Below are 27,484 nucleotides of genomic sequence, written 5' to 3'. Positions count from 1 at the left end.
TGCGTTAGTTCTGTGAAGAGCAACAAAGTTGCACAGCAACAACGTCCCAGCAGCAACACGGCGCACACCCAGACAAGCACAGAGAGGGATGTTAGAGGCGTTTTCAGTTCAAATAAAATGTTCATAGAAGTACACAGCTGGGCTATTGGTTTATGTATTTCAGAACACAACAACATAGATTAAAAATGAGATTGAGCCAGCAAATTAAAAAACGCACTTATTTGTCTGTAAATAACTATTTATGATTAACACGATAGTTTGACACCACTATTTAAATGTTCTTTCATTTTTTAAGGAAATATGAGTAATTTTCACAGCTCATTTTCCTACTCGAAAGTAAAATGACTTGATCTCCGAGACTCCGCCTTTCGCTCCTTGTGGGTGGCGCCCATTTCATGACGTCAACCTAGAACCGGTGCATGGTATGCATATGAAAAGAAAGCGTTCTTGCCAAACACTATTGTGCTATCTCGTGGGGTCCAGATGACCCCACCCTTACATTGACGTGTTCTCCCTACCATGACAAAGGTGGATAAAGGTGGAAAGATTTCATGTAATCCATGGACACCAGTGAAGATCACGAATCATTGAAGAAAAAAAGGTTCAGCGCACTGTCTGCTGGGTCTAGATGACCCCACAAGATAGCACGAGGGCTAGAGAAAATGTGTGTGTGTTAGCCTAGGGGCGGTGCTGGCAGCACAAAGTCTTCCTGGAAGGGACTGTCCTCATTGGTTTACATCACAATGTGAATACCGGTTTGTTTTTGTGGATGGGGAGGGGCTTGCACCCAAAGCAATAGTCAGAATTGTGTAAATAGATCAAAATACCGCTTTGGGGTTGTTTTTTGTGAGAATCAAACAAAATAATACACTTTAAAGCTCTAAATATTGATTTTGCATGATTTAGGTCATTTAAAACCCCTCACAACACACTTTTTTGAAACAGACATAACACAACCACGTTATAGTTGGACAGCACTGTATATGCAAACCATGTAACCTGAGATCATGGTTATATGAACAGAGGTAGATAACCAGGCAAGTCTGCTTTTACTCTGTAATTGTTTTATAAACCAAATAATCCCTCTGGGATGTGCATTAAAAGCCTTATCCTTTTAGCATGCTACTAAAACAAGTCTTAAGATTCTATTTGATTATATTATTGCCTTAAAACAGTTTGCATTTCTTCTAACCAGTGCTGAAATACCAACACAACTTCATGCCAGAGAGGTACGTGCTGGGGGGAAAAAGCAGTATCAAATTACTGCTAATGCAAGCCAACCATTCTCCACTGCTGCACATTTGGATTTAAAGCACCTAACTGATGATACATGAGGAGACTTTTGTTTTTTTATTTTTTGTAAGACCTCAGTTTGGCCATTATTCTTGCTGAAGGGTAATGGCTAAAGAAGAAACAGTGAAACAACTTCTTGGTAGATGGAGTACCTTGATTTTTTTTTCCATCTTTCTCTGCTGTGTGAAGGCTGATGTGCTCTTAAAAGCAGATCATATTCACAGAATCATGGAGAACGACCAGGTTTACCATTTTTTAAGATGGTCAGACCTTTGGAATCATTTGACCCTTGGTTGAAACAACAAAATCAAGGTCCACAGAAATGTTGTCAAGGAAAAAGGTGGTTATCAAAGCCGCACAGCCTATGACAGAAGACCTACAAGGCATGTTTCTATGGCAACTAAGAGTCATCTTTTATTTGATGAAATGACTCTCGAGTAAATATCTTTTTTGAAGTTTTCAAGTGAATTATCTTTTAGTTTTTTCAATCTAAGAGAGGGTTTCTGGCAGAGTGTGTGCGTATAGATGTTTTCATTTTGACAAGTGTTATTATTGTAATCCTAGTCCAACTTCAGATGTGTCCTTCTTAAATTGTGTCAACAGTTGACAGCTGTTCTCTCATCCCTCTCCATCCCAATGCACTTGTAGGATGCTGCTATAATTTTGCAGCTAATTAAACAACTAAACTAAAACAAATAAACTTTTAGATAATCACTTTTGTGAAACAATAAACAGAAAAAAGATCTACAGGGAGCTACTCAAGTCACATAGCTAATAATGGCTTGTTTAGTATTCCACAGATGGCTTTTGATAATTAATTTTATGTACACTCCCAACAAAAAAAGCAGCACTGTTTTAGAAATTGCTAAATCTGAGAAGAGAATGGCATAGCAACAGTAACTACGGAAGGCAATGCTGAACGGGGTTTGTGTTTTACCATCTCTGTCCATTCAATTCGCACTAATAGCTGCAACTTCAGCAAAACAGCATAGAGCTGACCCAGCAGATCTAGATTCGCACCTGCAGCCCATCATTTGCTTTTGTTGGGACTCTGGGTAAATAAAAAAAAAAAAAAAAAAAAAAACTTTTTCTTTTAAGGAAAGGCACAACCCTTTTAGCGGCAATTGGTGCAAACAAACAGTCAAGGACCAGCTGAAAGCGCCAACTGGGCGTTGCTCAAGTGGAGACGAATTATTCCGCTGACAGAAAATTGGTTGGAGTTAAGTCCTGTCAGGGTGCGCACGACATGGATGCACTGAGAGGGAAACGTTGTGTTTGTGTGCATGGAAAAACACGGGTCAGAAGGAGACGACCAAATGCAGTTTCAACAGAGGAAACGCGGTTTGCTGGACCATCTGTCAAAAGCTGTGGACGTTTGACGATGACTATTAGGGTCACGGAGAAGGAACAGACACATAACTATGATTTACAACAGAGACAATAAATAAAAAATATGATAGCCTTCCTCGCCTCCTTCTGCTGGTTCTTTCTTTCTTCCTTCTTCTCATTAATCCCAAGAGGGCAGCCATTTAGTTTTCATCCGGTTTATTTTTCTCTCCCATTGTTGCACTCCTCTCTTTTTTTAAATCAACTCTGCATTGATAAAGAAGCATCCTCTACCCAGTATTGCCATTATCCTTCATTGTTTTGCTGGTGTCTTTGAAGGAGTCATTGTCACAAACAAAATCGCATTGTAATCATACCAATAGTCTAACTATCTGCAATACTTTCTTGGCTTTCCAATTCACAAAGTTTGCCCACATCCCCTTAGACAAACTCTCTTTTCTTACCTCTCTACAGCATCTCTTGTTGCCGTCGGATACGCAGGAGATGTTGCTGGAGATGCGTATGTTTGTTTACAAATGAGCAACAGAAGCAATCAGAACTTCACTTTAAACATCCTTTTAAGATGATCTCCAATGGCAACGCTGCCAGGCCTAGTTAGTTTTGCCAAAGACTCCCACTGACAAGACGGACAAATTGGTAAGACGGAGGATGGAAAGCAGAACACGTGCCGACATGGCTGTCGAGGGGTACTCATGAAACGACAGGTTTTCCTAGAGTTATTGCAGGGATTTGGGGGAAATTTCCTTCTGCTTACCGGTCATAAATGTTGGACTTTTTAATGACAAAAACAGTGCAAGTTCTTTATAGTTTTTTCTGTCAATAAGTAGACATTACACTACAAAAAAAGCATTCATATTTTGTGATGCTAACCTGATAGTTTATTTGCTTAATCTTCATCTGAGAGTATTCGTTCATCCTCTAAACCATTTTGTCCCTTTCAGGGTCACGGAGCTGCTGGAGCCTATCCTGGCCACTCGTGGGCAAAGGCAGGGGACATCCTGGACAGGTGGCCGGTCTGTCGCAGGGCCACAATCACACACCCATGCACCCTCACATTCACACCTTAGGACAATTTAGATTGACCAATGAACCTGAAGCATGAGAAAACCCAGAGTCTTTCAATGCCTAAATGAAACAAAGCTATAAGAAAACTTCTAGCAACTCCTTTAACAACCAACACACATAAACTCACTACTCAGTCATAATTACATGCACCAGTACAGGGGTCGATTCATACGGGCGCTGCAGGTTTTGGGGTTGTGTCTTGGCCCGTGGAGGGTCATAGGAGCAACTACAACTTAAAGGGAGTGCAGTTGTGTCTTTCAGTTCTCTTGAAGCTCGTGCAATCACCTTAAAGAACGTCACAAAAACGGAACATACTATTCTTGTGCACGTGGAATCGTGCGGTGCCGCTACAGCACCTTACTGACCTGGTGCAGGTGATACCTGTGTGTCTGTAGAAACAATGATTTACGCCAGCACGGACCAATCACTGCTTACTGACGTCATTTGACTCCATTTGACTCGGCATCTGTATTGGGAAAAAATGGCGACTGAATCGACTTTGTTTGGTTGGAACTGGAAGAAAATCATTTTCTATGGGTGACTTCACAGCCACTCCATCCAGTTTTCAGATACAGTTAATGTTTCCAAGAGTCGGGCTACATGAAAGGAGTTCACAATTATCATGTGAACGCCAATTATTGACCCCTTACACCAGGGGGGTCAAACTCAAATTCACAGTGGCCAAAATTAAGCAGTAAAGTAAAGTCATGGGCCAAACCCAATATTTATTGAAAAAATTAACTGCAACTGATATGTAATGTTTAACCTTTTCATATAGTGTCTTCTTATGTTATATTCTTTGGTTACTGCCACGTTAGCTCCGCACACAAGACAAACAGGTCTGTACTTTATATTCGTGAACAGATAACCTGCCTCCCGCCTGTCTTCAAAGCTCCTGTTGTCCATCTTTCCTTTGGCCATTTTTGTGGAGGATGAAATCAATTTGTCTGATGTGACTGGAGCATGGCTGTCAATGACTGTCAACAGATAAAAGGAGCGCTTGCCAGTTTTGACTGCGCGCCAACACACTGGCAAAGCATTGTGGGATTTGTAGTATTAGTTGTACAGTATATACCGCGGGTCAGCTCTAATGCACACGTGATATGATTTCGTGGGCCAATTATAATATATAAATGCCAAATCTGGCCCACGGACCTGAGTTTGACACGTGTGCCTTACACAGAGCACAGGGAACAATTTCGTGTGATGTTCCGGCGTCTCGCCTTACTCACCCTTGCGTGTTGTGTTAGTGTTCTCTACAACCAAGTGTGCATGAATGTTTTGGCTCTATGAGCTCACCGAGCGGTTTTAAAATTTTAAACTTGTGTGCCGCCCATTTTTGGTCTGCATCCACTTGGACAGTTGTGACTAAGGCCTAATCCTGTAAATAGGGTCCTAAAAGGGTGGGTCGTAACAAATGGTACAATCCTTTGGCAGATAAATCTTTACAAAACAGTCCTCTTACACATCTAGAATGCGCTCTATTTGTTACCTATCTTTGGTGTTTTGTGAGTTTAAGATTAAGCTACGTGCATCCAGAACCAGGGTCTCTCTGCACGTGTTTGTGCTGTTTACCTGTTCTGCACAGTTTACCCCTTCTGGAGCCCTCCATTTCTCCTAATACATGAGGGTCTTTTTTATGGGCCCTTTACAGCGGCACTCAGGCCAGATGGTGCGCTTATCAACCACTCTGTGTGTCTGTGTGTGTGTGTGTGTGAGTGTGTGTGTAACATCACGGAAATGGCAGGAGGTAAATATTTGTCAAAAACCAAGAGGCAGCTGGTTGTCTGGGGGACTTCAGAGAAACAAGTCTGAAGTCCTAACCAGAAAAACACACATCCACACACAAAAAAACCAAAACACAACAAACCCACTGGTGACTATATATTTAGAAGACCAGGACAGGGAATTGTTTCAGATTAGATTTTGCAACTAAAGTTTTCATCCCTGATGATTAGATAAAAATGGTTAATCTTTAGAAAACTGTTTAAAGTAATTAACTAACACAAAAATAAACAGAAGTTTGCAAAAGTAAGGTTAGAAGCTGTGATAAAAAAAATGATACGCATTAACCAATTGGTGCAGAGTCACTTTATACAGTAAGATGACTATTTTTAAATATTTTTTTAAATAGTTTTACTTTTTTTCCTATTTTTTCCCCATTGCATTTCCATTTTGATTGATAGAAAAAAAATTTGAAGCTCCTTTTAAACAGTAAGCAAACCTGTACTTTCAAACAGTTTGAAAGAAGATCTAATATGTAGAGACAAGTTCATTCAAATGACTCACATTTTCCCTGAACGCAGACACTTTAAAAGTGAAAAGTAGGATTTAGTGTTTTCTGGTATTTTCGGTCCTTTATTTGCCAGCTTGGATCAGAGTGTTGATTCAGATAAAGTTAATGACATCACCAATAGCAACTGCAGCAACCCTCCAGCTAATCAAATATCAACTAGCTCAACGTTGTTGCTTTGCTTCACTGCCACTGTTCTCAAAATTTCATTTTCCCATGTAGCCAGCAGCTGTTTTCACAACATACTTATATGAATTTCTTAAATAACAAAATAATAAAATATTCATTAAATGTGTTTTCTTAGAGAAAAGGTCAATGCTTACACTTTAATTCCTGCTTTGATCTGAAAGGCTTTTTTTTCCCTGAACTCTTGTTCAATTTTTCTTTATTGTTACTGAAAGAAAACTTTTACATTGACAATGTCTGTACCAAATGCTGATATTTTTAATCAGTAAAATACAGATTTACTTCTATAAGCGTTCCTGTGTTTATATTTGCTATAAAAATTAAAAATAAATGCCTGTAGAAAACGTCTTACCAAATTAAAAGCACACAGTCAATTTGGCGTGCCATTTCCCCAGAATATGCAGTGCTGCTTCCCTTGTCTTTGATGTACTCAACTACCTAAATCAGATTTAACCTTGGTGTGCACAGAGGCTCTTGTGTCTGATTGGTCACAAAGCGGTGCTACTCTCATGATCAGCGTTTAATAAAGCCGCTGCTCCTCTCCACACCTGCAACGCCCCAAACATCACTCCCGTCTGAGCAACGGCAGTGACTAAATGAACCTTCTCCTGCTCTCAGACTCTGCATAAATGTTTTTGCGATTCCACACTCCTGCCATGTATCCCCCCTTAGGTGAAACCCACACTTGCACACGCACTGCAGCTCCAAACACTCTGGTTGCTATTGGCAACCAGCAACATTGCACCCGCTCCCCTATTACCTGTTATATTTTGATGCGGCGGCAATGAAATCTGGTCTCAAGGTGAGACGACCAGAGCAGTCACCATGGTAATGAGCCATATTGGACCATCCCTTAGGTGACCATTAGCTTTGACTGCCATGGCAACAACTGTGGCTCCCTGTAGTTTGCAGCAAACAGTATGGCTGAGAAAACAAGAAGATCATATTTGGCACTGGGGATCTACAGCCATTAGGATGATGAAATGTGACGCAGTGTGTAAAGTGCAACTAGGAGAGGAAAAAATTGAGCAGGGAAGGTGAAATTAGAGGATGATAACATTAAAAATAACTTCTCTTAATAAAACTATGATGTTTTTAGCTTCCAATTCTTATTAAAGCATGAAACAACAGTCCTCAACAAGTTGCATGTTAACAGGTGGGAGCGCTGCAGCAAAGGAGATCATGGTGAAATTGCTCCCTCTGCTGAAATCTGCTTCCCCATTGAGCTGCTTTCATTACACAGACACACTGCGCCCTCTAGTGGCTGCACAAGAGGAAACAGATTCATGCAATAATATGGAACCAAAAGTCACTTTTCAGAGAGAAGTCTAACAAAAATGTGAAGCTGTCATTGGATCTGAAAGCGTAAATGTGCTTCGAGTTATTCTAATATTTGAAAGTGAAACTCATGAATTACTGAGCATCATTGGGAGTGAGAGGGGAGGGGAAGTGCAATTTCCTCCTGGCGGTTGAGAGAGCTTGGGTGGTGTTCAGTCACTTCTCACATCGCTCTCATACAAAGCGTCTGTGGCTTTGCGGTTCCACTTTCTGTACCATTTTTCACACACACTTTGAAATGACAAGTCCTGCATGTTTTATGGCTGCTTCAATCAAGTCCGCCCGCTCGACTGCATGTTTGTGTTGCGATAAAGCTGAATCCACCTGCTCTCAAAATCAACCCCGGCTTGGAGTAATATTCACAGCTACGAACCTCTGTCCTTTCATTACCGCTGCTCTCCTTTATCTCGTCCCGACATGGCAGGTTTTTATTAGGTCAGGCGTGTGGCTGCAACTGTGTACACTGCTTTAACAAGCACTTCTCATAAGCAGAACACAATGCAGCTGGCAGCTCATTAAGTCTCCATATGTGACTAATCACTGCTTCTTCTCCTGGCGCTGTAGAGCAAAGCCTGGAGCTTTAATAAGCCGTCACACAGAGTAAATATACCAGCAGATATGCAGTTTCATGTTTGTTTGGTGGTCGCAACTCGCCGTAGTTGCCTGGAACATAGAAAGGCACAGGAGGACATAGAGCAAATGCCATGCTCCAGAAATAGCAGCAGCACTTTTGCCCTTTTCCATGATGCCAGCAGTAAGATAACATTTACACCTGGCCCCTTTAAAACTAGGCTTTAGGCAGAGCTGCTTTTTTTTTATTCCCTTTTTTTCTTCAAAAAGATGGAACCTCACATCCACACTTTTAGAAAAGCCTTCTCACCTTTGTCATGAACTCCATTTCTCTGGAGCCCGTCTAAAGTATCAGCTTTACTTCTGTCGTTCCACTCTGGGGTCAGCTGAGAGCTTCTTCTATACAATGTGTTAAATGGAGAAACTCAAACGTCAGGGCTCTGACACTGAACACACCTGATGGCACTCTGAAGCTGCGTTCACACTGCCCTCGACATAAAACGTTCATACGTGCGTAAATGCACTTCCAGCGTTCGTGTTCAAAATGTTTCAGGACCGTTTTTAGGCTCTACCTACTAAAACACGTGTTGAAAGTCAAAGCAGGTCAATCAGGGACTTGGATTTGGTAATGATGTACGGGTAGGTTCTTTCTTAATTCAGGGAAGTACTAGACATTTGGAAGTTGATCATTGGGGAGAAATAATAACTACGATTTGCTTCTGGCTTTAATTCAATGTCACCAACTCAGAACAGAGCTGTGAGAGAAAAAGCCTGGAGGAGGATTGACAAGATTTACAGAAGGAGAAACTCTTCCCTGCTTGCCCAATCTAAACACCCAAGAAACAGAGCTACATTTGGATTTAAGCAGCAGGTTTGTTTGAACAGAGGAGAGAATAAAGGGGATGGTGTGAAGACAAGCGGGGTCTAAGGATGCAAAGAATAGATGACTAAGGTGAGGTCTCTGCAGCTGCAGCTGGCTGTATAGCCCACGAGCAGACAGGATCACTGGAAACTGCTGACCAGTATGAACATTTAGCTGTGAAATTCAGCTGGGGTGGAGCCAAAAAACAACAACAATCTAAGACAAGGGTGCCCGACCCAGGGGGCCCGGTCCGGTACCGGGCCATGGGCCACTTGGTACTGGGCAGAAAATAAAATGCAAACACTAACTAGAATAATTTCCGTTTTTTTTATTTTCTGATACTTTTAATGAAGGTTTATTTTGGAAAAATACTAAATTATGTTCAACACATCTGTCTGTCTTGATGCTTCACGTGACTTTAAGCAGCTGCTCAGACCGCCAAGTTATAGCTTAAAGCTACAAAGCAAACAATAAAACACATTTGGAAAGTTTCTTTGGGGGGAAAAAGAAGAGCCTTCAGCAAAAAGCAGTTATTTACAGACAAAACCAGGAGTTTTAATCGACATTCAGATTTCTTGAGACAGTTGTTCCAGATGCTGCTCGTTTACATATGCGGCGACTGACTTTTGAATGTTTCACACACGCAGATAATGCAGACACGGTGGATTCATGTTTATATTATATTTACAAAATACCAGTTTTACGACGTTGTGTCATTTTATTTTGCTTTAGTTATCCGTCACACATTAAAAGTCGGACGCGGCTAAAGTTAGCATCCGGTTGCTAGCATCCACTTTGACGTTAAAGGGAAAGTCTTCATCACAAAGTTTAGGTTTAAATCAGCCGCAAACATTTGACAGAGAATGAAAATTCAATCAAATAAAGGTGGCCTGAAAAGGTTGGAAAATCTAGGACATTTTTCCAGTTTCTTTTACTATACAGTAAAAAGTGTTAGTGGATGCAGAGTAAGGAGACAGGAAAGTGTGCTTGGTTTCCATGGTTAATTTGAAAACTGCACTCACTACTGTCCCTACAGATTAGTCTGCAGTTGCTTTAAACTCATCTTTTGGTATTTTCCACTTTCCCAGTGGTTTTTATTATAATTATGTCGTTTTTAGCCAAACTTATTAAAATATACTGTCACTTTCTAGAACATAGTTTCTGCAGAGCTGGTAGTTCTTTTGCACTTGCCTCTAAGTTACGGCGAGGACTGATTGCGCAGAGTAACACCGCCCCCTCCTTTCCCTCCCCCTCCTCATTGCTGAGAGGTCTCTGTTTACACACTCTCCCGCTAGTTTACATCCCCCTCACACTTTCAACCAAAAATGGCGAGCAGTATTGTAGCTATCCCACCGTACAGTTTAGATCCAGATTCCAGCTCAGACGAGGAAAACAAAGACGTACATGGATCTATTTGTCTGCCAGTGGATGATCAGAATGGAGCAGAGCAGGGAGCTTGTAGCCCACCCAGCGTATTTTCTACGTAACAAATGAGCTTTTTTTGAAAAACGGCAATTTGAACCAAGAAATACTCAGAAATGCAGTTTAAAGCTCAATATTTGTGTTATAAATGTCCTCCATCCTCAGCAAAATGCCATAAGAAGATGTTAAAAACACCCAAAACTCCATTTTCATCAGAGTGAGTCTTCAAACCCTTTGTGTTCTGCCTGCGTCAGTAAAAAAAATCCTCTTGGCTACTAAAGTGCGTGATTTGGAAATAAAATGTGTCCCAACGGGAATTGGAAGAGCTGGAGGAGCCGATCTCTGCTCCGTCAACTGAAGGGACGAGTTAATGATGGAGCTGTCAGCGCTGTGTGTGACAGTAATTGCTGGTGTTGAGTAACGCAGCATGAATCCTTCTGTGTCAAATGTTACAGAGCTAGGGCATGGTGTTAACCTGACTACACAAGGATTATCAGCAACACGTTTGACCCCCCCAGCCTTTCACTGCAGCCACATTTCAGTTGAGTCCCAAACACCGCTTGTGCTATATCTTGTGGGGTCCAGATGACCCCACACTTACATTGACGTGTTCTCCCTACCATGACAAAGGTGGATAAAGGTGGAAAGATTTCATGTAATCCATGGACACCAGTGAAGATCACAAATCATTGAACAAAAAAGGTTTAGTGCAGTGTCTTGTGGGGTCCAGATGACCCCACTCCCAACGTTAACGTGCCTTGGAGGCACGTTAACGTTGGGAGTGGGGTCATCTGGACCCCACAAGATAGCACAAGGGATACAAGACCAGTAAGGTTCAAGTTGGCGGAGATTAATAATATTGTCTAAAAGTGGATTTATGTGTTGATTAATTCAATCAAAGCACTTTAAGCAGGAGGACATTAACATTTATATAATATCTAAAGAAATTTTAATACACCAATCACCAATCATCCTTCCTTCACAACCATCTCATATATGAAACATTAATGAAAAGCATGAAAAATCTGTTTAAATTGAGCCTGATTGTTGCCGTCTTGCTGTGGTCCAAACGGTAAAGCAAATGCAAAACAGGTCATGTTGTTTTTCTCCAAAGAAAAGAGAACTACAACTTAGAGCAAGACAACCTTTTGCATTACTAGAAAAAAACACACACACACTCGTACAATCCTCCTCTGTTTCAGCTTTTTTAACTCTTCCAGTCCTACACGTTCAGTTTTTGAGACATCACTGCTTACAGAATTGCTTTGTGAGACCTTTTAGCTGCGTTTAATTAATGTGAATGAAAGGATACTCAGCGAAGGAATAAACAGCGGTTACTTACCAAAGTTTGCGTGGCATGGTTACACAAAATGTACAGACTGATCTGTGTGCCCCCTTTGCTCCCCGGACTGTTTTATTGCCCCTGCTCACCCTCCTGTAATATTCATCCTCTTCAAGACAAAGCGGATTCATGTGTTTGCACACACACACACACACATGATCACACGGGCACACAGGTTTGATTATGCAGTTATTAATGAGGTGCAGTGCGCACGTTTGAAGGCGGAGAAAGAGGCGGTTGGAGCAACAAAAAAGCCCAACGTCAGCACAATAAAGGAGGAAAAATGACAAAATAGCACCCTAACCCCCCCCCCCCCCCCCCCCCCCCCCCCCCCCACACACACACACCAAAACCTAAAACTTTGAAGTGAGCAACATATCTGCTGGGTTTTTTTTATTCCTCTGGCTTTCCACTGACCTTTCTTTCACCTTTCTTTCACCACCATTCTCCTGTGCTTTCCAGGTTGTACATTTTTCATAGCAGTCAGGTCATTGAGGAATATGGCAGCTTGAAAGCTAACTCTAAAAAACTGGATGCACACAAGCAGAAAGTCAAACTGCGACTTTTGTGTTTTAAATTAAACTTAACAAAGTCTCTTCTACTTTGACCAAGCATAGACATTTGTGACACAAGCTAAAAATGTCGACCAAATCTGCTCCATTAAACACAGAGTTGACATCCGGACCCTTTAAAGCCCACTGCATCAAAGAATGAACAGAAAATTCTTTGTCTTTAAAAAAGTTTTGATAATATCCACAAAAAAAGTCATATCAGCTTTTTATGCCATATAGATAGTAGTGATTTGGTTTTTGTTTACAACAATGTCTGATGTACTTTCACAAAGTATGATGCAATTGATTATTTAGAGTTGATTCATACAGATACATGACAAAAAAACATTTTAAATTGTTCCTTCAACTTAGTGCTCTATGTCAATGAGTTTGTATTTTTTTGCACAAATTAGTACTTTAGTATCTTAAAGTTCCTGCTACTAATACGTGTTCACAAAATATTAATTTGTCCACACATAATGCTAATTTGTACACACAAATGCTAATGTGTGCAAACATAATGCTAATTTGTACACAAAATGATAATTTGTACACACAAATTGCTACTGTGTGCACACATAATACTAAGTTGTACACACAAATTATTAGTGTGTGCACACATAATGCTAATTTGTACACACAAATGCTAATGTGTGCAAACATAATGCTTATTTGTACACACAAAATGATAATTTTTACACACAAATTATTCATTCGTTCACACATAATACTAATCTTTGCACACATAATGCTAATTTGTTTGCACAAAATGGCCACAAAATACAAAATTGTAGCCAAAAACTAGTAATTTGAGGAAACATTTATTTTTGTGGCTCTGTAGGTTAATCCTCTGTTCTCTGTCTCTCTTTTCTTTTTTTTTTTTACCGTGTTTGACCCTTTTCACCTGTGTTGTACACATCGACTGTGCATGCGCACACACACACACACACACACGCACAGTTCTCTGCGTCTGCAAAGACAAGAGTCACGACTCACTCATTCATATTCACAGCCACTCCACAGCAGAGGCTCTGAAGACACCTGGCCAGGCAGGAAAGGCTTTCATTGCCGGTTTGCGTCTGTGTGCAAACACCGCTGAGAACAAGCAGATCTTCATTTACATGTCACACGCTAACCAAATTTGTCCTGTAAACAAAGTCAACAGTAACCCTATCTGAAGTTTTGTGTTTTTTTTCACCTGCATGCCGCTCTGGGCCACAGTTGTGCATTTCAAGGTGCCGCCCCATCATCATACACCAGATTAATAGAAGACCTTGACTTTAGTCATTGACTTTCACTCAGACAAGCTTTCATGTGGCTGTCTGAATTATTCAATCCCCGGATGGACCCCCACTGCTTCCATTCAAATTAAGAAAATGATCAAGCGCCAGGTGCTACTAATTAAATGCACGTAGGAAAAGACAGAAGGAGGAAGAGGAGGAGGAGGAGGAAGGGCTTCTAAGTGGAAAATTAAGGTTATGGTTATCGCTTGGCTAAAAAAAGGAAGAAAATTATCCACAGAAATTTTTTTTTCATCCCATGAGTCAGAAAAGGGCAATAAAAATACAGATTTCAACTTTAATTAAGTGCTTTCAGATCTTTCTAGGGGAAAACAGAAATGTTCCAGCAAGTTCATCTAATGATTTAAAGTCTAAACAACTTGGAAATATGATTTATGAATAGGATTTAAGCCTTTTTTTGAGAATAAACTGAGTTTTTAGGATACAGAATTGTCCCTCTTTTCCTCTCCCCTCCTGGGGAGTGGGAGTGCTTCCAGACTCCAGTTGGCTCATCCGTGCTCCAGTTCCTGACCGTGTACCTCGTCTCTGCTCCTGCTCCTACACCTGGCTGTGGTTCCTGTCTCCGCCTCGACTCGCGCCTTTGACTGTCCCCCCAACCACTGCTGGATGAAGCTCGTCTGCTGGACTTTTATATTTGTAGTTGTAGATTTATATAAGTTAATTCTTCTCTAAGATTTCTGGTAAATCGCCTGTCTGTCCTGGGGGAGGATCCCTCCTTCATGTGGGCACCCCTGAGGTTTCTTCGTTTTTTCCGGAATCCGAGTTTTTCCTTTTTTTCCTTACCGCGAAGGGGGGTCTAAGGGCAGGGATGCCAGTATAGCTTAGTCAGTTTGTTAGTTCATTTTAGTATTTTTCTATTGAACTCTTTGTATTCGTGATCCTTTTGAGTTCATGTTTTACTTCGAAGCCCATCGAGACGACTGTTGTTGTGATTTTGGGCTATACAAATAAATGTGAATTGAATTGAATTGAATTGAATTGAATTGGTGACTGACTGATTTTATCCTCGAAAATGTTTTTAACCACAAAAATTAGAATAAACTTTAGTAAAAAAAACAAAAATGTAACAATATTTTTTTATCATAATCTTGAGAGAACAGTTAAATTGGAACATCTGCACGTTTTCTTCTGGACGGCTTCAATTTATTTATTTTTTGATCTACTCTACTTTCTTTCATATTTTTTTCTGGTTTTAACTATTTCAACACTTTTAGTTGTAAAGCTTGTTTTTTTTACTGACTGATAAACTTTTGTATAATGACAGCTTAATTATATATTTCTGTTTTTAGTAACTGAACGATGCCCTTTCTATGTTCTTTTATGTATTGTTTACATGTTATCAACCTTATAATAATTTTCAGTTTTTAAAGACTTTTTATGTTGTTTTATTATTTACATTTTATCAAGGCACATTGTTGTCTTAATGAATGAGTGTTGCACAGAGCAAAGATCAGACCAAAGTTTGCTGTGCTTTTTTACTGTGACTTCAAGTCAAGCCTCAATAACCACTAACTTGGAAAAATGTGTTTGAATTAATCATAAAGCATCTTTGATGCACTAACAACTTACAGCTGATCGTGGGATGAGAAGTTAGCAGGATCACACAAAACCTGCTGTTTATAGCGTCATTATGGCAACAGACCCGTCAGACTCAGATGTGTGGAAATTAGGATTCCCGTAAAATTCCTAAAACAATATTTACATTTGGATTTTCCCTGTCCGTGCATCCCCATAAATCCAAACCAAAACTTTTAAAGCTCCAGAGGAAAGAGGCTTTACACAACAAACACGACAAAAATCAGATGATACTGAAGTGGACTGCACGACACTAGCAGGGCAGGAGTAAGGACAGTGTGTTGTGATCAGTCTGCAACAGGGAAACCACTGATAAAAAAAATGTGGTCTGCTGCAGTAAATAAAACATCATTAGAGTGGCTCTGTCTCTGAACTGAACCTCATTAAACGGCAACAATGGCTTTCACCCACAATGATTTTCATTTGGAGGACTCACCAGCACAAACTTTCAGCTCCATACTAATGAGAAAATGTACAGCTCTATGCATTTTCATCTTTTCATGTGTGATTAAACGACACTATGTCTTAAAATTGTTATTATTAATGAGATGAAAAAGCAAAGAGATTTCTTGAGGTTGCAGACATACTTCATGATGATTGAAATCCAGTCACTGGTGACAGCTGCAGGGCAGCATAGAGGTCAGCATACTTAAAGTCCCACCCTGATCATCTTTTGATCTATTTTAAAAGTGTTTCCAGTGGCCTTTTAAATATGATCGTGCAGTTTTTGGACAAAAACAAAAAGGCGTTGTTTCATAGGACACTTTCTGCAGAGCAGCAGTCGTGCAACCCCAATCCCCCTTCCCGCCATCCTATTGATAACGCACTCTCCCGCTACCTTACAGCCCCTCACACAGTCAACCTGACATTAAGGGTAATTAATATCAGAGCTATCCAGCCGTCCATTTCAGATCCAAAATCCAGCTCAGACGAGGAAAACAAAGACGTCTGCAAGTGGATGATCAGAATGGAGCAGAGCTGGAAGACTGTGGCCCATCGTTTCTTTCTACGTCACAAATAAGCCCGATTTCCAACTGCATTTTTTTTTACAACGATTTGAATAAAGAAATACTAAGAAAGCTCAATTTTATTAATCTATACCCTCCATCAGAAAATACAAGAACACGTGAAAAACACAATTTTCATCAAGATGGGGCTTTAAGTTGAACTGTATTATGGCTGAAATTTGGTGAACTTTCCCATCTCAAACTGCTTTTACACTAAGGGCCTAGGGAACCTACCCCCCCCCCCCTCCTTTTATATACATATACATATATATATATAATACAGTATATACTGTATATCAACCACATTTACACTTCAATAGGTGCCTCTGACTCAGTCTGGGGTTAAATATCTCCTCTGAATACACAACCCTGTTAGCAAATCAGACTTTTCAGTCATGCTTTTTTCCTGTTATTTCCTCAGAATATTACAATTACTTGATGAAAAGGTGGAAAGATTGAATGTAACTTTTAGCATTCATATATCCATTGGGACTAAATATCGTGTTACAAAAGCTCAGATTGACTAAATGAGCTTCATCTGAGAAGAGTTTGAAGTTTGAAGTGACAGAAGTTTAGCAGACGAAGATGAAGAACTTTACTAGACTAAGGTTAAAAAAGTGTGTATAATCTAAAAACATGTTGATCAGAAGAAGCCATTATTTTATGCCCAGTTCTGCTAAAATGTACACACCTTTTGATGCGATCAACCAATAAGGGGATCATGTTTTTATGCATTAAGACACAATCTAAAGTAAATGACCAGAATCTGAAGGAGAACTCACCGAGCTCTTAGCGCAGCCAGAGTCGACTTGTCAATCCTGGGAGAAAGCCAGACAGAAAAAAGGCAGACACACACAAAGAGAGGTGTTATTGATTTCTCAAAGCAGCAGTCAAATGTATCACTATTAGTGCTTTTATTTTACAGGACTGCAGGGATAAACAACGGCTTTGTCCGCTCAGATCAGGGGCGAGCAGTAAACATTTATGACTTCATTTCCACAGCCTCCCCTGTGGCCTCTGGCAATATTTTCAAACAGGCATCTGTCTGTCTGCAGTTTGTCAGCTTTGTGATCCTTTTTGTAGCCCGCAATGTTTCATATGGCACAAAAACTCGGAGTATTTAACATTCTGACTTCCATGCGGGGTCAACTGGCTCAACAGCTAAACCTGACGCTGCGTCTGAGAAAAAGTCTGACATTTACCAAGGTCATCTCCCCGCAGTGTGCACCTACTGGTTGCTGCCTTTGTTTATAGGGGCCATATTCATGCCTCATAACAACATGTTCAACAACATGTTCACACGCTAAACACACACAATCAGAGACGAGCATTTTCACTTTTCAGTTCTGCTTCCAAATTTTGCCTTCAGGGTTTGTAAAATATTCAGACTCTGTTCCTACATTAATGACACCAACAACTGTCTTTAATATGATGCCTGAAACACACTAAACCTTTTCTGTGTTTCATGAAAACAAACATACGTCTATAACCGACGCACACAACTGCAAAAACACATTTATAGCAGCAGCTGAGCTGTCTTCTTAGAGGAGATTTGAATGTGGGACTGAAAGGGAACATCGACGAGGAAACAGACACAAAAACAAAGAGGCAACCATCTGATATTCAAATGTCAGGAAAATAAGTTTAGACTCAACTACAGTTAAACACGCAAACATGTTTTACACAGTTCGTGCTGCCACCATGTCTTTATAAAATGATAATTGATAATTAAACATATTAAGGGCAGAAGTTCACTCCTAATTCTATCTTTTTGTTTCATGAAACTGTTCGATGATTCTCTGAATTAATAGTGTTGGGCTTGTAGTCATGTGACCTAGTTATGTGAATGGTTTGATTTTCTTATGCCACAGTCACACCAAACTCCAGTTCAGTACCAAGTATTTCTCTCTGAGTCTTAATGGTTGGAGATGTCCTGGATTCATTCTAGTCAGTAAATCAGATTGAATCAAATTGCTCAAAATGAACCTAAATGAATGACGAATCGTATTGTCAATCACAAATTAAGTTATAAAAATGAATGCGTTCCACCTCTACATTCATGAGAAAGGACTAAGTTATGGATGTTGGGAAAAATGATGTATAAATTAATAACTCCTTTAGGACAGTGGTCTCCAACCTTTTTGGGGTCACGCTTTAATGTCAGGCAGGATTTTCACGGACCAGTCCGAACGGGCTCTCAGTTTGTTTTTAATATTTATTATGCTTCCGGTTTATTAAAAACCTATGTCTCATATTAAAATGCTAGTACAAACATTTTGTAAAAAAAAACATCTGAAAACAAAGATTTTTTTCCCTCACAGACAAAGATTTAATGAATCAAAATAGTTGATTTGTTGAAGTTGTCTATGAAGACTCTCATTCATCCAGGTTGGTTCCATTGTTCCTCTCTATCCAATGCAAAGAGAACTGCAATGAACAGTATCTAGGAGAAACCAAACAACCCCAACACAAGCGGCTTTACCAACATCGCAGAGCCAACCCAAGTGGACCTGAGTCTGCAGTGCATCTCCACCTGAAGGCCACAAACCACTCGTTCCAGGACAGTGAAGTCCGAATTCTAGCCAGAGAGAAAGGATGGTTTAAGCGAGGAGTGAAAGAAGCCATCTTTGTCAAGAAAGATAAACCTTCTCTTAATAACAATGGTGGTCTCAGGTTTATTTTTCCATCTAGTAAACCTACTACAATTTGTTGTTTCTGATTTGTAAATAATTTTAAAAAAGCAACAGTTTTTTTTTTTTTATAGAACACTATTTTAACACCAAGATCTCAATCTCTGATCATCTTTCAGGGCAAAAAGATTGATCATATTTTGCTTTTACATGAATCCTGATTCAATGTGTTCTTTTTTTAACACAGAGGAAAATTTTCTGTGCTCAAAATTCTTAACAGATGCCTTCCTAAGTCTCCTTTGCAGTAGGAAAATTCACAAATGTCTCTTTTATTAGTTCAAAATCAGCAACTTTATTTGATTGAATCTTTATCTTCAAATGTTTGTGGCTGGTTTAAACTTTAACTTTGTGATGAAGATTCTCCTTTTTACGTCAAAGTGGATGCTAGCAACCGGATGCTAACTTTAGCCGCGGCCGACTTATAAGGTGCGACGGATAAATAAGGCAAAATAAAATGACACAACCATCGTAAAACTGGTATTTTGTAAATATAATAATGAACAAGAATTCATCGTGTCTGTATTATCAACGTGTGAAACGTTCAAGAGTCAGGCAGAGCGAGCAGTTTTTGTTATGTGGGAACAACCGTCTCAATAAATCTCTATTTTTCTTTGGAGGAAAACTCCTGCTTTTGTCTGTAAGCAGCAGCTTTATTTTACTTTAAAGCTGAAGGTTTGGTCTTTGGTTTTCTCACTGACTCATTCTTCTCAAAGAAAATTTTCCAAAAGCGTTTTATTGATTGGTTCTTGTTAGCTTTTAAGCGTGGAGCTACTAACTCAGCGGTCCGAGCAGCTGCTTAACGTCACGTGACGCGTCGAGAAGGACGGATGTGGAGAACAGAATTCAGTATTTTCTCCAAAAAAACCTTCATTTTGTGTGAGAAAATAAACAAAACGGGAATAATGAAAGTTAGTGGATGCATTTTTTTTTTCTGTCTGCAGCCCGGTACTAAGTGGCCCAACAACCGGTACCGGTCCAAGGCCAGGGGGTTGGGAACCACTGCTTTAGAAAATCCATGTACTGAATTCCACAAAAACGTCACTTTAAATTTATACATTTATTTTAAGTTAGCATTTTTGCTTTTCCAGATGTAAGCAAATAAAAAACCACAAGTTGGCAAAGAATGATTTAAACTGAGTAAAGCTGGACCTTTTTGTTCAAAACATCGTTTCGTCCGAAACCTTTAAACCACAAACATTTGCAGAACAAATGAGTTTAATACGTTTTTACTGACAACCATCTGATTGGCGTGCTTTGATTTTGTCTCAGTATCACACATTAGCAGTGACTCAGCAGCGTAAAGCCCGGCGTGGCGTTTTGTCAGGTCCGTTACCGTCTGCTGCAGCCTCTCAGGGTGGAGGCGCAGCTGCAGGCGCGCCTGGGGAAGGTTAAGTGCTCTGAAGCTGCGTTTCAGTGTCAGAATGACTGCGAACAAGAGAGCCGGCATGAAAACGCTCCACCCGAGTGTGTCAGAGCATTAAACGCTAAATGGCCTCACAGGTAGTCTCCATGCTATTGCATGATGGGAAGTCCTATTAGCCAGTGTACAGCAGAACCGGAACAGAAAGGATAGAGGCTCCAGGAGGGATGGATGCAACAATAACATGCTTTTCATTTTTCACCACATTGGTGACAACATACAGCAAAACGGTCTGGTCTCACACACAAAGAGTTAGAGGTGTGAGATACTGAAGTCTCCCCACCCATCCTTCCTTTTCATGACAGGAGTTCACATTTCTGCAAAACCCTCCGTTCTCCCGTTACACCACTAAGTGCTAATATCGTTAGACTACTTGGAACAATAGGAAGCCCATTGTTTTAGAATTTAGAGGGAACATACCATCCAAATCCTCCGAAAGAAACACTTCTCCTCCTCAGCATTTTGTCCAAATGTCCTCAGCAGTTGTGCACTCTGCAGCTTCTTTCTTTGGTGAAAATGTGCGCTCTCCTGCAAGTTTACCAGCCTTTTTTTTCACAGACTGTGCACTTGCACTTTCTTTGCTTTTAGCTGACCCTCAGTCCCAGCCTACCCTCCCTCCTGGTTCTGGTTTCTGTTTGCCCTGTTTTCCCTGTCTCTTGCTCTTTTTTTTTGTGTGTTCTTCCCCCAACTGCCTGTCCTGAGCTGTCGTTTTTCCACTTTGCCACCTGACCACTCAGCCCCTTTCCTGAAACACCCCTTGCTCTTCGGTTGCAGCCGGCTTGAACACGCATAAACACTTGCAGCCAGCACATACAGGTATACACATATCAGCGGAGGGGAGGAGGAGCAAGTGAGGAGGGGTCATGGAGCTCTGTAATCACACTCATCAACACAACAACACACTTGCATGTTTGTTTGCTGTCCACTTCCTGTACTGAAAGACTCTTCAGTCAAATCCTCACATTCCACAGACAGCCTTCACATTGCATTTTGACTCATAACTCCAGATTAGGGATGTTGCCCCCGTCCCAATAATGTTTGCTGTTGATTTCAGGTTTATAATATGATCCACTGTCGACTATATTAGTCTACTTTCGAAGCAAAAGAGAGCTTAGCTGCAGGGAGGCTGCTGTACATAGAAACCCAGCATGCTGTGGCCAATGGGAGTGACTTCCTCACACCCTTCCTGTTCCCTGCAGAGATGACAAGTCTCATTTTCAGAGTTCACAGTGTTCAGCACTGATAGAGAAGCAACTGAAAAAAACTTGTAACCACTTCTACACTGACACACACGCACACACAGAGCTACAATTCAGTTTGCATCGTCAGTACTCCACGCTACGCTACGCTGCAGATTCCACTTCGGGGAAAATTAAGAATGAAGAAGTCTTACATGGATTATGTTGACATTGTGGCTGTGCTCTGAATTATTAAGCATTCTTTTGTTTGATGGAGAGTGTGTAGGGTGTGCTTCACACATCTGACACAGACAGAGTACTGGTATTCATTGTTCTGAAGTCTTCCTCTTTTTCTGCATCTCTTCTTTCTCTTAATGCTTTCTGTAAAGAAAATTAAGCTCCAAAATGCATTTCTGAGTATTTCTTTATTCAAGTTGTGATAAATCAGGAGTAGATGAAAAAATTGCATTGAAAAAATCTCGTGGTTGTGACATAGAAGCTATAATTAGCGAGCCACAAGCTCCCTGCTCTGCTCCATTCTGATCATCCACTTGCAGACAAACAGATCCATGTACGTCTCTGTTTTCCTCATCTGAGCTGGACTCTGGATCAAAACTCTACGACTGGATAGCTCCGATATTGCATGCCATTTTTGTTGCACTGCTAATATTAGGTTGAGAATGACAGGGGGCCAGCAATGTAAATTGATGGATGACAGGAAGTGGGGGGGGCGTACTCTGCATCAGTGGTCTTGCCCGCAACATAGAGGCAAATTTCTAATGAACCATCACAGCTATACTGAAACTATCCCCAAGGAAATTGCTCTGTTTTTTTTGTTTGTTTAAGTTTGGCTAAAAGGGTAGAATCATAATTTGTTTGCTAAGCTGAAGCTCAAACAGAAAATTGAATCATCAATGTCAGAGAATTTCCGTGTCTTTAGATGTGGTCAGATCTAAATGACAGATCTAAATGACAGATCCATTCTTTGCAGCTGTTCTCCAGTTTTTGACACTCCTGTCTGACTGTTGCAGCAGACAACATAACTTGTAGGCAACTGTTTTTTCTTTCAATCTTTTGTTTTGGGAATGAGTCACTGCGAGCTGCAGCATTAGCATCCTTACTGCTATGACATGAGTGGCAAAAGGTGAGACTTTCTGCGGCTGCATCTTGTCTGCAACGATGCTTGACGTGGTTGTAATTCCACTCCACAGCTCTGCTCTGACCTCTGGCAGCAACACAAGCCTTTTCCCCACACAACACAAACATTCATTTTACCGTCTCTGAATTCTAAAAATTGCATTGCTGCTAAAAACAAAACAAAAAACATGAAAAAGTAAAACTTTGGAGTTTTTTGTGGAGCCAGCAGCCTTGCCACATTTCATATTCGTCTTCAGTTTTGAGGCTAGAAACTTAATAAGACCATGTTGATCATTGGCTGCCTTTTGCTAACATGGAAAATGAATTGTTTTAAATTGTACTAAAAAAAAAAAGGCAGAAATAAAGTTTAGGCATGCAGCATTTGGAATTATACCATTATTTTAAATAGAAAACATTTAAACTTTAGCTTAAAATGTCAATTAAGTTACAATCAGGACAAGAAACAAACTGTAAGATAAACAAAGACGAAGTAAAAATGCATGCATTCTATTGGAGTTTGGAGACAATGGCCAAAATCTCAGGTCATGAAACTGTTCACATCAATGCTAATAAGTAAATAACGACACACTGCTTTGGAACATTCAAATCCTATTATTTTCTGACTCTTGCCCAGCAGCCCGCTGCAGCACTTGAACAGAGCGATGGGTTTAAGTTCCCTATAAAACATGTAAAAATCTATACTTAATGTGGAAACTGCCAAGGACGCTTTCTGTCATCGTTTGATTGAAAATCTTTAAATCAGTTTCATGACTTTTCCACAAGTAATGTATTTGATTTCACTATGGTTAAATGTATTTGTGCATTGAAACATGATTGGCAGTTGCCATGTGTCCATAGGTGTGGCACATAATAAGAAAAAACACTTAAAAGCTTTTCCTTTATGGCCATTTTTAGTTCACCGTGGTTTCACTGTGGTTTCACTATTATAACGCCTGTGAAAGAGCTCTTTGTTCAATCGAGGCTTTAAAGTTTGCATGTTTTCCATGTGGATGCCCCTGTTTCTCCACATACTGTACTGTATATAAGCACACATTTGATAGATTGATATGAAAATGTGTTTGTTGTTGTGTCCCTGTTGGAGACATGCAACCAGTTAAAGGTGTACCTTTGTTCTAATGGAGGCTCATGCCGTTCTCTACAAACAAAAAAAAACAAAAGCTGAAAATGTGTTTTTTTTTTATTTAGAATTAAAAATATTGACTGCTAAAGATTTTAAAAAGAGTACATTGTTTCCTTTTGTGTTTGGTAACTCCCATCTTTCTTTTGCATATTGTGTGCGGTTTCAGTTTTCTCTCTGCATCAGGGGTGTAGGTGTTGACTGCTTGGTAATAAAGTTATTTTACATTAAGATAAATGCCAGCACTGCTGTGTTGTATGGGTATTGAGAGATAAATGACTTCCCCCTGGTTGCCAGGTGCAGAAATTCATTGCAGTTTGCTGGCAGTCAGAAGAAAATAGACTCCGGTGTGTCGAATAAGTAGCTGTGATCTTTAGTGTCAAAAATAGAATCAATGTGTGTCATGAAATGCAGGCACATAAGAATCCAATCCCAGTACAACCACTGACTGCATAGGAGAACTGGACTTAGTAACTCCTTCCCCTTTCACTTTCCAAACAGGAAGTACCCGCTGGCTCCAAAAACCCCAAATCCAATAGACTTCTATTGAAAAACAAACAGTTGTTACTCAGTCATTGTATTTGTCGGAATTCTTGCTCTGATACGTTTTTTTAACATGTTTTTGTTAAACCTATTTTTTTCATGATATATTTGTCTTTATTGTAGGTTATTCAAGTAATAAAATAACTCATCAGATGTCTCAGTAAAAGCATGTGGTGCCCACTGGACCCCACCTTTAGCGTTTAAAACGTTCGACAGATTCTCCCGAGCCTGCTTTCAACTTATAGTGGTGTGGACTTCCAACAAGCTCACTCCTGAATGGCAACAGTAGTTGCCATAGAAACATTGAGTCAGACAGACTCGGAACAACCACTGCTTGGGGTTACAATCTGTCTCCTAATGGCGGTGTCCGTATCTCGGACAAATGGTGACTGAAGTGAATTAATTTGTTTAAAGATTGAAGTAAACCATTTTCTATGGGTGACTTATCTTTTTACTGTAGGGGTGCAACAAATAATCAATCTTATTAATGAATCGGTTTATATTCTTATGATCCAACGAGATCAATATTTCTGAGGCAAGTCGTTAATCAATTGGCTTATTGATTCTCCTTCTGAGCTTCTAGAGGTAGTCACCTGAAATGTTTTTCACTTCACAGGTGTGTCCTGTCAAGTTTAATAAGTGGGATTTCTTGCTTTATAAATGGGGTTGGGACCATCAGTTGTGTTGTGCAAAAGTCAGGTGGATACACAGCTGATAGTCCTACTGAATAGACTGTTAGAATTTGGATTATGGCAAGAAATTAGCAGATAAGTACAGAAAAATGAGCGGCCATCATTACTTTAAGAAATGAAGGTCAGTCAGTCTGAAAAATTGGGAAAAATTTGAAAGTGTCCCCAAGTGCGGTCACAAAGACCATCAAGCTCTACAAAGAAACTGGCTCACATGCGGACCGCCTCAGGAAAGGAAGACCAAGAGTCACCTCTGCTGGGGAGGATAGGTTCATCCGAGTCCCCAGGCTCAGAAATGGCGGGTTAACAGCAGCTCAGATTAGAGAGCAGGTCAATGGCACACAGAGTTCTAGCAGCAGACACATCTCTGCAACAACTGTTAAAGGAGACTGTGTGAATCAGGCCTTCATGGTAGAATATCTGCTAGGAAACCACTGCTAAAGAAAGGCAACAGGCAGAAGAGACTTGTTTGGGCTAAAGAACACAAGGAATGGACATTAGACCAGTGGAAATCTGGGCTTTGGTCTGATGAGTCCAAACTGGAGATTTTTGGTTCCAACCACCGTGTCTTTGTGCGACGCAGAAAAGGTGAATGGATGGACTCTACATGCCTGGTTCCCACCGTGAAGCATGGAGGAGGAGGTGTGATGGTGTGGGGCTGCTTTGCTGGTGACACTCTTGGAGATTTACTCCAAATTGAAGGCATACTGAACCAGCATGGCTACCACAGCATCTTGCAGCAGCATGCTATTCCATCCGGTTTGGGTTTAGTTGGACCATCAATTATTTTTCAACAGGACAATGACCCCAAACAAACCACCAGGCTGTGTAAGGGCTATTTGACCAAGAAGGAGAGGGATGGGGGGGCTGCACCAGATGAGCTGGCCTCCACAGTCACCGGACCTGAAAAGTGGAGATGGTTTGGGATGAGCTGGACCGCAGAGTGAAGGCAAAAGGGCCAACAAGTGCTAAGCATTCTGGGAACTCCTTCAGGACTGTTGGAAGACCATTTCAGGTGACTTGAAGCTCATCAAGAGAATGCCAAGAGTGTACAAAGCAGTGATCAAAGCAAAATGTGGCTATTTTGAAGAACCTAGAATGTGACATAGTTTCCATTGTTTCACACTTTTTTGTTATGTATATAATTCCACATGTGTTAATTTACAGTTTTGATGCCTTCAGTGTGAATCTAAAATTTTCATAGTCATGAAAATAAAGAAAACTCTTTGAGTGAGAAGGTGTGTCCAAACCTTTAGTCTGTACTGTACTTGAGATGTCAGCAAAAACTGATCAACCATCATTCCAGTCCAATGTTTTAAAACACTTTGAATTTAGCAAAGTCATGTGACCAAACAGTGTGCTAGAATGTTCTAAGAATGTTCCCTTTGGATTATTTGGATGTGGATAAACAAGAATGGGCTGAACTTTTGGAAACTAAAATGGGAATGGATTTGACATTCATTCTTGTTAACTTGTTTGTACACATATTTAATTTACACTTGATTATCTTGAAGAAATCCAAATAATCTGGACAACTTTACCGTCCTGTTCAGTACCAGGTATTTCTCTCTGAGTCACTGGTTTAGGTCAAAGAATTGAGAAATCCTATCAGCAACCACAAATAATGATATGAATTAAATCCTTGTTAAAATGAATTGTTACTTTAAACTAGAATAGGAAAAGTCCTAATGGGAGTGCACCTGCTGAGTGATTTTATTTTATGCTTTCTCGGCTGAAAATGTGATTTCAGAATATCTTTTATTATCACTTTACATATGTGTGATGACATTATTTGGCAAAGGATGAAATGTTTCTCCTTCACAACTATTGGGTGCAGGTTTGCGGGTAAGTGATGTATGTTAAGTCATTGCTGATGCATTTAGTGAGAGTAACTGATTTGAGTTGTTCGTGAGCCCTTTTGCTGAAAAAGCAGTTTTAACTTTTTGTTTTGTTTTAATAAATATCCCAAGAGGCTCTTTGGCCACCTTCCTTTTCCTTTCAGTCCTTTAACCAGCTCTGAGGAGTTCCTCAGGATTTCTTTGCCATAAAAAAGTTGTGATGTATAAAAAAATTTCGATGTAGAGCAGACAGTCATATAAAATGAAGTATCAGATTTTGGACACTAAATTTGTACATTTACATTTATTAGGACTAATAAAGGAGAGTCAAGGGGTGAAGCTAAAGTAGAAAAATGCGGATGTGCATGCTGAGCTGATTCAACTTTTAGACCATGAAATTGGTTAATATTTATTCAGATCAATAAAAGTAATAGATGTGCTTGATGTGCAAGGAAAAGCCCAGTATCATCAGCCTGTGCACACCACTAACATCACAACAGAAGACAAATTCTGAAATAATCACAGACTGTAATATGGGTGCAGTGATCACTATCACAGCCCTGCACAATGCAGGTGACGTGTTGAGTGGTTGTGTTCTTGTTGCTATGGTTTTAAAAGGACTGCCTGAAAGTTATAAACAATATGCCATACATGTAACACATAGTAAGGAGAACACAATAGTTCTCTGTTTATTTCGCA

At 40.2% G+C, this 27,484-nt stretch overlaps 1 protein-coding gene across 9 annotated transcripts in view; it reads right to left on the bottom strand.

The window, feature by feature from the left end:
- rap1gap2a (RAP1 GTPase activating protein 2a) overlaps positions 1 to 27,484 on the bottom strand; it is a 123,681-nt gene that overhangs the window by 83,743 nt on the left and 12,454 nt on the right. For 3 of the 9 annotated variants that reach the window (XM_023961596.2, XM_023961597.2, XM_078929528.1), the window contains exon 2: positions 16,935 to 16,970. The exons of 1 other annotated variant lie outside the window; for it this stretch is intronic. In XM_023961596.2, coding sequence (XP_023817364.1) covers positions 16,935 to 16,970 — 36 coding nt within the window. Of the gene's footprint in view, positions 1 to 11,718; positions 11,751 to 16,934; positions 16,971 to 20,682; positions 21,028 to 27,484 lie in introns of those variants that run through there. 5 more of the 9 variants (XM_023961599.2, XM_078929532.1, XM_078929525.1 and 2 more) reach the window with 3 other exon arrangements.

Source organism: Oryzias latipes, chromosome 13 (assembly GCF_053564925.1).
Source record: "Oryzias latipes strain Hd-rR chromosome 13, Olatipes_Hd-rR_3.1".
Taxonomy (NCBI): domain Eukaryota; kingdom Metazoa; phylum Chordata; class Actinopteri; order Beloniformes; family Adrianichthyidae; genus Oryzias; species Oryzias latipes.
Note: the sequence above shows the minus strand (reverse complement) of the source record. Positions and strands in the feature narration are given on the sequence as shown.